General features: G+C 42.7%; 1 protein-coding gene across 1 annotated transcript in view; it reads left to right on the plus strand.

Annotated features, from left to right (window-relative positions):
- LOC121276708 (isocitrate dehydrogenase [NADP], mitochondrial-like) overlaps positions 1-13,805 on the plus strand; it is a 76,217-nt gene extending 62,412 nt beyond the window's left edge. The window contains exons 8-11 of the mRNA XM_041185255.1: positions 7,945-8,057; positions 9,812-9,909; positions 10,814-10,906; positions 13,309-13,805. Coding sequence (XP_041041189.1) covers positions 7,945-8,057; positions 9,812-9,909; positions 10,814-10,906; positions 13,309-13,393 — 389 coding nt within the window. The 3' untranslated portion in view covers positions 13,394-13,805. The remainder of the gene's footprint in view (positions 1-7,944; positions 8,058-9,811; positions 9,910-10,813; positions 10,907-13,308) is intronic.
- Positions 13,806-14,074: the final 269 nt, after the last annotated feature.

The raw sequence follows: 14,074 nt of genomic DNA on the forward strand, positions 1-14,074 counted from the left end.
TAAAGGCAAGTATCCCATATGCCTTCTTAACCATCTTATCTACCTGCCCTGCTACCTTCAGGGATCTGTGGATATGCGCACCAGGATCCCTCTGATCTTCAGTACTTTCCAAGGTCCTATCATTCATAGTGTAATCCCTTGCCTTATTAGCCCTCTCCAAGTGCATTATTTCACACTCTTCCATGTTGAATTCCATTTGCCATTGCTTTGCCCACCTGACATGGGGTGGAAGTATTATTCGTCCAGCCCCAGTCTAATTATCTGGTTATGTCCCCAAATTCTGCATCAATTGACTATCTCCTGAAAGCCACAGGGTGATTGGTAAAGGAAGTGGAAAATTTTGACGTGTATGATATGAGGAGCTTTTCTTGAGCCAAACACAGCTTGGTGGAGCAGAGAGAATATTGCATTGTATTTATAGAGTTATAGGGCTGGATTTTCTGGGGGAATGTATTCCTTGCCTCACCCTGACTGAAAAGTCTGTCATCTGCCAGTCTACCTGAAACCCAGCTGCCTTGCAGCAATAGTACGTTGACTGGCAGCCCTGTAGTCCCAGCAGCATCAGAAACGAGTATTGGCCACTGCTGGGATGACAGGCAGTCCCCAAGCAAGACGTTTCATGGATCACGGGCTTCAGATACGTTTGGGATTTGGGACAGGCCTGTGTGGCAGACCCCAGCAAATGGGAAGGAGGTTGGGGGCACCAGGTTTTAGAGGCCGAGGGGGAAGCTTAAAGGGTAGGATCTTGTGGTGCAAATGGGAGTGCCTCTGATGGGCACAGGTACACCCCCCTCGCACAGTCTTGCCTCCACCTTCTCCTGTCACACGTAATGTAGTGGCCAAGGCAGAATGAGGTCCCGGGCATTAATTGGCCACTTAAGGGCCTCAATAGACCCTAGGGCAGGCTGCCTGACACCTTTCTCACCCACTGTAATATGGAAGACAGTTCAGGGTAGTCGGGAAGGTGGCGGGCAGGGCACCTGCTTTATTTTATGAGCCTCCTCATCTTCAAATACGCTGACAGGGGCCGTAAAATCCAGCCTATAGAGTCAGTACGGCATAGAAGGAGACCATTCAGCCCATCGAGTGCATGTCAGACTCGAGTAATATTAAACCAAGAAGTGCTTAATGCTGATTTTAAAGATTGTGCAGCTCCGCTGGTTCTGAGGGGTTTTTGCTGGTATCGGATGTGGAGCATAAAATTGTAGCTGGTTCCTTGCACTCCCTTCTGCAATGTACAAGCTTGGGGGCTGAAGAGGGAACACTGCAAGCATGTATGCTTGAGGCTACTTTAAATAGTTATTAAAATTAGGTCCTGCACCAAATCCCCTGCTGTTACATGCAGGTGGACACATAAGCGGGAATTTTAATGGGCAAGGGGATGTGAGCACAGGTGTGGGCTCGGGTGAAGTCTCTAAGAAGTGGCATTGGGTTGGGAACTTGCCATCATCCTGTCAACTTCTGGGTTTCAGTTGGGCAGATTCAGAGACAAGCAGGAAATTCCTCTCCAGCTGACAGGAAACTAATATAATTAACAATATAATATAAACTAATATATAAAATATTCAAAGACCCAATTAGCTGAGTCTTTAGCCCTTTGTTCTGGCTTTAGCAGTCAGTGCACGGGTTCCATGCCCAGTGCACGGGTTCCATGCCCTCTCTGAATCTCACTCGGATGCAAGAATTGAGAGCAGGGCAGAGAGTGATTGCCTACAGAAATTGACATGCTGGGAAGGCTTCAAAGACTGAAAACCACAAGCTTGTGGTCAGCCACAATGAAAGCCTTGTGCTTATAGGATCACTTGTGTCAGCCTGAAATCACTACTTTGAGAGTCAAGTGCAAATTTTTGAGTTACTTTCAAGTGGCTTGGAGTTTCCTTGTGTGCATCTTTGTCATCTGCCTTCACTGGGTAAAGAGCCTGGACTTCTTGAGGAGGAGGTATCATGTGCCCATGGCACCTGCAGTATCAGACTGGGCTGCCAGAGAAGCCCCCAATAGACTCATCCGCGCACGCTTCACTTTGTATGTGTGCAGGCAGCCATCTGAGAGTTCTATCAGAAACTCTGTGCCCCCATCCCCACCTCCGAAGCCCCCTTAACACATTTAATTCCATCAGTCAATCAGACAGCCATCACACCCATACTCTCTTCCTCCTCCTCCTAAAGGCTGATCAGACCATTCACCTGAAGGCCACTGTCCAGGCTGAATGGGGATTTAACAGGAGAATGAGAAGTTCACAAAGTTATCCATTCATTGAAATAAAGGATAATTATTACTACATTAACATTGCTGTAAATGCCCAAGCGAATCCCCTTGTTTTCTTCCTCCACTTTCAATCACTACCCTTGTGGCTTGAGTTGAGCTGGAGACAGGCTGTTCATATCCTTGCTCTGACACACATTCTGTGTTTTGGAACCTGTGATGTCCCTGCCAAAGGCTGTCTCACTGCACCTATGCAGGGCAGGCTCAGTCACCTGGGTGGAAGTACCACATGGGCTTCTGTCTGGTAGGGGTGGGGAAGGGCATCTTAAGAAGAATCCCCACAGCCATCTGTCCTTTCTCAATCTTCCCTCTCTGGGCCCACCTGCATTTTCTGGCTAGATGAGAATGGTGGTGAAGTTTCTGGATTTGTAATCCAGAGATCAGCACAAATGCTCTGGATACGTAAGTTCAAATCCCACCACTGTAGCTGGAGAAATTTAAATTCAATAAATTAATAAATCTGGACCACCTGGCATTGAACTAGGCACCAGAAATGACAAAAGCACATTCTGCCCAGTCGACCCTGTATAGTTCCTGACATAGTCATACTCACTGAATCATACCTTACAACCAATGTCTCAGACTCCTCTGTCCCTGGGTATATCCTGTCCCACTGGCAGGACAGACCCACCAGAGGTGGCGAAGGTGGTATACAGTTAAGAGGGAGTGTCCCTGAGAGTCCTCGATATTGATTTTGGGCCCCATAAAGTCTCAGGTCAAAACTGGGCAAGGAAACCTCCTATTGATTACCACATACCCCCCTCCCTCAGCTGATAAATCAGTACACCTCCATATTGGACACTACTTGGAGGAAGCACTGAGGGTAGCAAAGGCATAAAATATACTCTGAGTGGAGGACTTCAACGTTCATCACCCAAGAGTGGTTCAGTAGCACCACTACTGACTGAGCTGACTGAGTTCAGAAAGACATAGCTGCTAGACTGGACCTGCAGCAGACGGTGAGAGAACCAACAGGAGTGAAAAACCTATCTGACCTCGCTGTCACCAATCTACCTGTCGCAGATGTATCTGTCCATGACAGTGTTAATAGGAGCGATTACTGCACGGTCCTTGTGGAGGTGAAGTCCTTTCTTCACACTGATGATACCCTCCGTAATGTTGTCTGGCACTTCCACAATGCTAAATGGTTTAGATTTAAAACAGTTCTAGCACCTCAAATCTGGACATCCGCGAGGCTCTGTGGGCCATAAGCAGCAGAATTGTGTTCAACTGCAATCTGGAGCCTCATGTTCCTGCATATTCCTCAAACTATCAGTACCATCAAGCCATGGGACCAACCCTGGTTCAATGAAGAGTGCAGTAGGGTGTGCCAGGAGCAGCACCCCAGGCATATCTAAAAATGAGGCATTGACCTGGTGAAGCTACAACACAGGACTACCTGCATGCTAAACAGCAGAAGCAGCATGTGATTGACAGAGCTAAGCAATCCACAACCAACGGATCAGATCAAAGCTCTGAAGTCCTGCCATATCCAATTATGAATGGTGGTGGACAATTAAACAACTAAATAGACGAGGAGGCACCACAAACATCCCCACGCTCAATAATGGAAGAGCCCAGCATGTAATGTAAGAGATAAGGTTGAATCATTTATAACCATCTTGAACCAGAAGTGCTGAGTGGGTGATTCGACTTGGCCTCCTCCTGAGCCAATTTGATTCAATTCATGTAAAATCAAAAAATGGTTGAAGGCATTGGGCACAGCAAAGGCTATGGGCCCCAATAGCATCCTGGCACTAGTGCTTAAGACTTTAGTTCCAGAACTAACCGTACCCCTAGCCAAGCTGTTCCAGTACAACTACGACACTGGCAACAACCCAACAATGTGCACAATTGCCCAGGTATGACCTATCCACAAAAGGCAAGACAAATTCAATCTAGCCAATTGCTACCTGATCAGCCTACTCTCGATCATCAGTAAAATGATGAAAAGTGTCATTGATAGTGCTATGGAGCAACACTTACACAGCAGTTTACCTATTCACATGCTCAGTTTGTTTCTGCTAGGACCACTCGGCTCCAGATCTCATTACAGTCTTGGTCCAAACATGGGTAAATAAACTGAATTCAAGCAGTGTGCTGAGAGTGACTGCCCTTGACATCAAGGCAGCATTTGGCTGAATGTTTGCATCAGGAGTCTACCAAAATTAAAGTCAGTGGAAATCAGGGAGAAAACTCTCCACTAGCTGGAATCATATCTAGCACAAGGGAAGATGATTGTGGTTGTTGGAGGTCATTCATCTCATCCCCAAACACATTGCTGCAGGGAGTTCCTCAGGGTAGTGTCCTAGGCCCAAATATCTTCAGTTGCTTCACTAATGAGCTTCCCTTCATCCTAAGGTCAGAAGTGGGGATATTCGCTGATGATTATACAGTGTTCAATATCATTCACGACTCCTCGGATATTGAAGCAACCCATATCCATGCAAAACAAGAACTGGTCAACATTCAGACTTGGGTTGATAAGTGGCAAGTAACATCCGCACTATACAAGAGGCTGGCAATGTTAATTTTCGAGAAGAGACAACCTAACCATCTCTCCTCGATATTCATCAGGACTACCATCACTGAACCCTCCGCCATCAATATCCTGAGCTTAACCATTGACCAGAAACTTAGCTGGACTGGCCATATAATTTCTGTGGCTATAAGAGCAGATCAGAGGCTGTAAGTTCTGCCATGAGTAATTCACCTTCTGACTCCCCAAGCCTACCACCATCTATGAGGCACATCAGGAGTGTGATGGAATACTCCTCACTTGCCTGGATGAGTGCAGCTACCACAACACTCAGGAAGCTTGTCACCATCCAGGATAAAACAGCCTGCTTGATTGGTACCCCATCCACCACTTTAAACATTTACTCCCTCCACCACTGATGTGTAGTGGCATCAATGTGTACCATCTACATAATGCACTTCAACTCTCCAAGGTTCCTTTGACAGCACCTTGCAAACTTGTGACCTCTACCACCTAGAAGGACGAGGGCAGCAGTTGCATGGGAATGCCACCACCTGCAAGTTCCTCTCCAAGCCACTCACCATCCTGACTTAAGACAGTATCGTCATTCCTTCAGTGTCGTTGGGTCAAAATCCTGGAACTCCCTCCGTAACAGCACTATGGGTGTAGCAACAACAGATGGACTACAGCAGTGGTTCAAGGAGGTGGCCGACACCATCTTCTCAATTAGGGTTGTGCAACGAGTACTGGTCTAGCCAGTGATGCACACATCTTGTGAACGAATATAAAATAATGTTTGCTCCTCACCAAGTGCCATCCTATCTAACTGAGAGGCTGACCCACCGAGATGTGTATATCTGCACAAGTATCATGTGACAGTGCACCCTTAGAGTGCTGGGTCCTCATCTGAGGATGCTTGGGTATATCCCTCATTAGCTTCATCGTTACCTCTGAAGAACCTATGGGAAAGACATGCAGACATTGAAACTCAGCATATCATGACATTTCTGTTACAAGTCACATCTATCCAAAATGAGTGGCTGTTAAGTGCCAAATGTCAGTGCATCATCTAATTGCTGTCATCAGGCCTCTGAGCCATCCCCACCTCTCCATCATTGGCACCCAGTGTATGTGCCACCTTGCTAATTTTCAGGGGGTCATCCTCCATGGCTTAGGTCCACCCGTGGTTTGCTGCCTCTCCCTGAAGTTTTGGGCTCTCTCCTGTAATGAGAAAAGACAGAGAGCTATGAATGTGAGAAGTGGAATGAGTGTTGAGGATGGAATTAAAACATTTGAGAAGTGTATCTGTGAGGGATTGGTGTGAGAAGGTAATAGGATACGGGGGAGTTTGAATGTTGTGTCTTGAGATGGAGATTTGAAGAAGAGGCTGGAGAGAAAGGATTGTGTGTGACAGCAAGCTATGTCTTTCAGAGAAGTGATGAGAGTGATCTCTGTCACCTAAGAATGTAATGGTACACATCTTGCCAGTCCTAATGAGGTCACTAAACATTTTATGGCATTAAAAACAGGTCCTTGGCACCACAATCTGCTGCTCACCACCTCTGCTACCTCCAGGCATGCCTGCTTCATTAGGCAGACTGGCTGTCCTCCTCCATCCATCAGAGTCATGGCTGTGACTCCATTTTTTAAATTCTTTCATGGGATATGGGCATCACCGGCAAGGCCAGCATTTGTTGCCCATCCCTGGTTGATTGCTCGGCTATTTCAGTTAAGAGTCAGCCACATTGATGTGGGTCTGGAGTCACATGTAGGCCAGACCAGGGAAGGACGGCAGATTTCCTCCCTTAAAGGACATTAGCGAACCAGATGAGTTTTTACAGCAATCGATGATAGCTGTCATGGTCACCATTACTGAGACTAGCTTTATATTCCAGATTATTAATTGAATTCAAGTTCCACCAGCTGCCATGGTAGTGTTTGAACTGATGTTGCCAGAGCATTAACCTGGGCCTCTAGGTTACTTGTCCAGTGACATTACCACTACAGCAGCTTCCCCCCACCATAACCTCAAGGGAAGTGTCTGAGAATCGGTAGGGACAATGTATCCCATTAGGCATCTTTTTGCTTCCTTCCCCAACAAAATTTCCTGAAGCCATTCAGAGCTCTTTTTAAAAAAATGCGTTCATAGGATTTGGATGTTGCTGGCTAGGCCAGCATTATAATTGCCCTTGAGAAGGTGGTGGTGAGCTGCCTTCATGAACTGCTGCAGTCCATGTGGTGTAGGTACACCCACAGTGCTGTTAGGAAGGGAGTTCCAGGATTTTGACCCAGCGACAGCGAAGGAACGGCGATATATTTCCAAGTCAGGATGGTGGGTGACTTAGAGGGGAACTTCCAGGTGGTGATGTTCCCATGTGTCTGCTGCCCTTGCCTTTCTAGATGGTAGCGGTCATGGGTTTGGAAGGTGCTGCCTAAGGAGCCTTGGTATCTTTAAATAAAGAACCTTCATTCCACCTGACCTCTCTGACAGGCCAGGAAACCTGGATGCGGGATACAAATGCTGTGGCTCAGATAAACAACCACAGCAAAACTCAGCCCTGACCTGACCTGCTGTTGGTCTCACTGTTTGGCCAGGGAACTAACAGTTTAAAATTCCGCCCATAGAGTGCGAGGACTTTCAATAGGCTTAAAGGGAGATTACAGATTGAGTTGCGGATGAAAGTGTTGTTTGTTTGTTTTGAATTCTGATTTACATTTAATTGCAATTTTGCTCAATGCGTTATTTACTGGGCAACATACCATTTTTGCATAGTTTTCAAGCCACTGGTTTCTGTTGCCATTTAAATAGCAACATTAGAAAAGTGGTGAGGATTTGAATTCCCTGGGATTTCTGAGAGCGCTCCATAGTTTAAATCAGGATGCCAATTTCATGAGGGTCCAACTAATTATAGGCAGAATAACCACCATCTCCAGTGCCTGAAGTAGTAAGATTCATTGTTGAACATGAAACTGTACAAAAATAAATTAATAAATTAATAGAAACCGAAATAATATAAATTCTCGAGTTGATTGGATGTTTTTGTTAAAGCAAAGGTTTGGCTGAGTGCATGAAAATATTTGAGTTTATTTTATGTTGACAGTAATGTATTTTGAGGCTGTTTTGGGGAGATGCCCACTCACATTTGGCTATGTAGACTAATGCTCTGTCTCATTTTGTCACACTGACATTGTTTATCTGCAGGTTTTGGTTCTCTTGGACTGATGACATCAGTGCTGATTTGTCCAGATGGGAAAACAATCGAAGCTGAGGCAGCTCATGGAACAGTAACTCGCCATTTCAGAGAGCACCAGAAGGTCAGTGCCCCTGCGTATTGGAGCTGGGTGATAATACAGTACGGGATGTCTTATCCATTTGTCTTCCCTGACAGTGGAACTTGGCATCTGACTTAGATATAGCATAGAGGAAAACCTGACTGAGGCATCAGCACCTCATGATGTTTGCTTTTGTTTTAACTTCTAAATTCTGTTATTTTTAAAATACTCATATCTTACGTAAACTGAGACTCGAGGATAAGAGCTTATGCTGGTTTAATCTTTTAACTGGAGCTAACAGTAATTAAAATTAAAAAGAGTGTCAGTGAATATCAACCAATGTTCCCTCTTAGTTCTGTTTGCTGTGACCTGCGACTTGTTGTGCTGTGCAGCTGCTTTAATCTTGACGCGTGGCAGCACATACAACATTGCTTGCGCCCTGTTTGTGAGCTGTTTGTTCCCTCAGCACCCCACAGCCTAGAGGGAACATCGATATGGACTATGCCATAAGTTACTGTATAATTGTTATGTTATATAATATAAAGCTTTGAGATATATACAAAGCCATTGAAATCACGTCTGTTTGATTACTTTGTTTTTTTTTTGTCATGGAAATTGAAAGTTCTTCCCTCTGTAAATGTTCCACCTGATGTGATTCTTCTGTATTTGTAAAAGCAGACACACAGCCCACTTCCAGTACTGCTGGTACCCCCATAGGTGGCCATTTCTTGAGATTCATAGCATTTCATTCCTTGGTGTGTCTCAGATTGGGAGTTAAACTGAGCTGGGCTGAGCCTCAATCGCTACCCATTCTGCAGCTATATCATTGTCCCGCTCCACTTGTGTTACAATCTCCTATACAAAATACATGTGTGAAAGACAGTCCTATATACAGCACCTGTAATGTCGGAATGTGTTTAATATTTTCCAGAATTCTACTTAAACAAGAGCTGGTACTTATATATCACCTTGAACATTGTAATAAATCTTTAAGGCGTTTCACAGAAGTGTTATCAAACAAAATTTTAACAAAACCACAAATGGCAAGATAATGGGAACTTGTCAGCCTGTAATTTTGCTCTGCTTCCAGTAGGGTTGCTGCTGAACCATCATTGGTAGGATAAGTTTACATGGACAGCATCCATTATAGATGTGGATGTAGACATTTATAATGGAATATATGAAAATAAAGATAGACTGTATTACTGTAAAATGGGACTTGAATTATATCTGTTCTCCCTATTATAATATATTCAATTACCCTTGCCTGTAGCTCTGCTTTACTTTGATCTTGACCCCATGTGCAATGCACAAGTCATGTGTGTCAGTGCTTCCCAAACTTTTACCCACTGTGACCCCATTTAAGATTTGAAAATTGCCATGACCCCAGAGTGAGGGCCAAGTGGCGAGGGTTGGGGGAAGCTGGATGGGTGGTTGGTTTTGTGAGAGTGAAATATTGAGGGAGATTTGTGATAGTGAAATTTTTAAACTGCAGGGTTTTTATAAAAACAACTACCTTTACATAGAATTTTTTTTAAAATGGGGATTTAAAGGGGCCTCGCAGCTGTTAGCATTCAGTCCCGGCAGCCATTGCTGCTTTGGTGCTCACGACTCCAAATCTAGTCTTGCGACCCATAGTTTGTCACGACTCACAGTTTGGGAAGCCCTGATATATGTATGAATTGTGCATAAATATTTGGTGAATCACAGTTTAGTTTTGAAGTACCAACCCCAACTATACTCAGCACTCCAAACTGTGACTTTAAGCTGTCATTTTTTTCTTGTTCTAACACCAGGGCAAAGCCACTAGCACAAACCCAATCGCCAGTATCTTTGCCTGGACTCGAGGGCTGGAGCACAGAGCAAAACTGGATGGCAGTAAGCAACTTAAACAGTGAGTCTTTTCTGTTTTTCAAAGCAATATATTGAGAATTCCCAGAAGTTTATAGAGAGATCATGACTTCACATAATATTACACTGACAAAACCTGAATGTTTCACCTAGTGAGTGATAATGGTTAAATTCTGCCCCAGTATTCAACACTAAGCAACCTTCATTTAGCATCAAATTTCAGAAATGTAGATTTTGTGCTTATGGTAATTCCAAGTGCTCGTTCCAGTTTTTTAAAAAATGGATGAAAGTAAGACCTTTGGGAAAGGCACTTTATCATTCAGGGCTATGGTTCTGGTTTCTGATCACCCAGTGATCCATTCTGGAAATTGCATGTGTATAGACATCATGTGACGGTGGATTAGGACTCAGATGTGATGTATCCTCAGATTTGTCAAACTTGCTGTCTAGGTTCACAGCTGTATCAGGTGCCCTGTGCAAGTTGAACTGCTTGCCCTTCAGAGATCAATACCTTCATGATTTCATCTATTTTAAAAGTACTGGATCTACTATAATATAATATTTCTTTGTCCAAATGCACTCCTTCCTAATTACACCATCAAGTGCCTCCCTTCATTAATTACTGGGATTTTGTGTTTCATTAAACTGCATTCGATCACTTCAGACTCAGTGACAAGTTCTGTCCAAGTTGGCAAAGCGTTTGCTGGAGTAGCAACTCAGAGGAACTGTCCAGTGTGATTGCCTCACCATTTACTCTTCCTCTATGCAAGAAAGCATGTGGACTGCTACATTGCATTTCCCCGAGTCCATTGCTGAGACTGGATTTTCTAACTGAGAGCCTTGGCCACAAACTCATCCCATTCTGTGACATGGTGCATTGGAGAATTATGCTGCTATTGCATTGTGACACAACTTTCTGTTATTTATACTGTATTACCTTCTCCAAGGTTTGCTGATATTCTGGAGGTGGTGTGTATAGAAACTGTGGAGAGTGGCATCATGACAAAGGACTTGGCAGCTTGTATTCATGGGCTGCAGAAGTAAGTTAGGGTTTTTTTTATAACATAAAAATGCAGTCAATTCTAAATCCACAAACCAATTTAAAAAGCCCCTAGCTAAACTAACAGCAGAGGAATCAAAAGTAAGGTATGAAACTAGGTAAGAGATTGGTTTAGAAGTGGAACAAGGGAAGACTCATGAGAAGTTTATAAGGGTCCATTAGATCAATATTGAACCCTCATTAATTCTAGCCCGGGAATGACTATGAATGTTTTCATGTAGATTCCTGAAGACATTTGATAAGGTCCCTGCAAAGAGACAGCTAGCTGAAATTGGAGCTCATGGAATTGCAGACAAATTATTGACCTGGTTAAACTGGCTGATTAGAAGGGAGACAGAGAGTAGGGATAATGGTCAGGCACTCCAGTTGGCAGGATGTGACACATGGTGTCCCACAAAGATCGGTGTTGGGGCCTCAACAATTCATTATATTCAGTAACACTTAGGTGGTGGATAGAAAGCCATATGTTTAACTTTGTAGTTGACACAAAGTTTGGCAGATTCAGCAGTACAGGTTTTCCCCACCCCGTGTTTTGGCGATGCAGCATGCACCTGATCTTCGTGTCAGGAACTGATGACATATCTGTAAAAAGGAGTGGATAGGGTCTGAGAGTAATGGCAGCTACACCATTTTCAACTCTGAGACAATGCAATAAAACAATTTTAGAGAAACGAATAGATTGCTAGGCAATTTAGCTTAAAAGTAAAATTTTAGACATTAAGTAATGTTTTACAATGCATTGGTCAGAAAACAATTAAAATAATGTCATTTTGGGCACTGCACTACAAAGTGATAGATTAGCGTTAGAAAGAGTTCAGAAAAAGGAAAGAGAAATGAGGAAAGGAAAGAATCTTGAGATACGGAAAATATAGATTATTATCTCAAAGTACACTAAGCTTCAGGATTGGAGAATGCAAATGGAAATTATTGAAATGTAAATGTACTATCAGGAGAAGCTTCTTTTGATTGATAAATGTTTGGGTGATCTGCTTGAGTACAGTAAAGCATTAGGGTTGTTTAAAATACAATTTGCTATGATGCTGGGAGAATCAATATACCAAAGAGTTAATCTGAATGACCTCTTCCCATCTTCATTTTTTGAGTGTACTATTGTTACAAAGTTCTTGAGGACTTTGATTAAGTTGTATATTGTGCCATGTATTGATCTTCTTTGGCGGGATATGTTACATTATGGAGACTATTGTGAGTATTGCTCTGAAATTGAAGGCCAGTGGGCTTTGTTACACTGCTGTATGATTAGATGTTGGGCAGTGTGGGCATATTCCTAAATGCAAGTTGCTGAGACCATTTCTAGAAGTGACTAGCACCACTGTACCCAAGGTTGTATTGATGTCTAGATCTGTAACACCTATATTTCTATAATAATTTTCCCATATTTTCTGCAGCTTACTCACTTGAGGATAAATCTAGTTAATTAAATGTTTTGCATATGGTGCAAATCCATAGTTCTATGTTTTTCAAAGATATCACACTCGGCAGAATGGCTTCCTGAGTGCTGCACTGCAAAACATAATGTATCGGTGGGGCAAAAGATCTTAAATAACTATCAATAATCATGTCAAAGTTTTTCATCTTGCACTTATCAGGACACTGTCAGTCACCATCAATTGGTGCATTCTCCATGGCAATACCTCTACCAATCAGAGTCCACTTGTCAACCAATCAGCAGTTACTTCTCATATAGTATAAATTATTGTTTTCCCCTTTTACTGGTATTCTTGTGAAGTGTCTTGATGAGTGCAAGATGAAAAGCTTTGACATGTCTCTTTTTTCAGCAATACTCAAGTTCTGCACTACCAAACGACTGTTATCAGTAATCAATTAAATATCAGTTGCCTAAATGTAAGCAAATCAGAAGTAGCAAAAAATAGCAATGAAGAATGAGCAATGAGGAAAGTTAGTTACAAAATCCATCTGCATCCACAGTATCAAAGAAGTCAGGCATAAATAGCAAAGGAGTCAGACAAAAATAAACAAAAAAATGAATATTTCTTTTTAAAAAAATCTTACTCTGGTAAACAGTTTGGCTTGTGCTCAAAAATAATGTAACACATGCAAGGCAGTGACAAACCAGTATTGTGTGTATATTTTTCTTTTTTGAGGAATTACCTAATTAGGCTCAAATGCAATTTGCTCCCCCACCCCCAATTCATTTTGGTCCCTTGCTTTAAAATTGCTCGAATACTCATGCCTGCTGCAGGGAGTAGTTAGTTGAAATAGTTATGCTACAGAGCAATGAGCACCAGTTCAAACTGGGGATGGTTGTCATAGTCAAAATCTGTTGCTTGTGCCTGAGTCAAAAAGGAACTAAATGCTCAAAACCTGTTTCCACTAACATTCTGTCATTTCCTCCACTGCTAGTGTAAAACCAGGGCAGCACTATGTGTACACTGAAGAATTTCTTGATGTCATCAAGGAAAACTTAGGCAAGAAGTTGAGTCGTTAAAAATGACCAAGAACAATGAAGAACCTTCAGGATTCATTGCAGGATGCTCGTCAGCCAATGTTATTTTGTGATGCAGATTCAAGGCACGAAGGCATTAGTTTACTCAAGCATTAGGACTTGCTTTGATTTGTGATGAAGTCTTGTTTGTCATCACTGTTATATGTTTATTTGATTGTGGGCTTTCATTTTAAATTTAAAAATATTCAGTTTCAACTGCCCATAATTCCTTCTTTTGCAGCAGGAGTATTGATGCAAAACAACTAATTGTTTCATGCAGCATCAGAGCCTGTTACCTGTAACGCAGAAGTGAGCCAATTGCAACTTCTCTTTATGCCAATAGAAACTGCTCAGTAACCATTGAAACTTTGTACTTTGCTCCTTTTGATTAAAAAAAATCTATATGTTTTTAAAATGAAAGTACTTTTTTAAAAAAAAAAGTGTTGCTCTAGTACCATTTTAATGCTTCCCAGTTCAGATAAGCTAGAGTTACAGACCAGAATATCCATGAAAGAGGTTCAAGTGGGTGAGAACCTGCTCTCTGTGTGGTCCACCTATATTTAAAATGACAGCCTTGATAGTTAAAATGCTGGCAATTAATTTTAAACATCATATTGACACTTTTTGTTTGTGGATGTGAAAGTAAAATGGACTTATGGTAATTATGCTACAGTCTTCAGTCCC

The sequence above is a fragment of the Carcharodon carcharias genome, chromosome 4 (genome assembly GCF_017639515.1).
Source record: "Carcharodon carcharias isolate sCarCar2 chromosome 4, sCarCar2.pri, whole genome shotgun sequence".
Lineage (NCBI taxonomy): Eukaryota > Metazoa > Chordata > Chondrichthyes > Lamniformes > Lamnidae > Carcharodon > Carcharodon carcharias.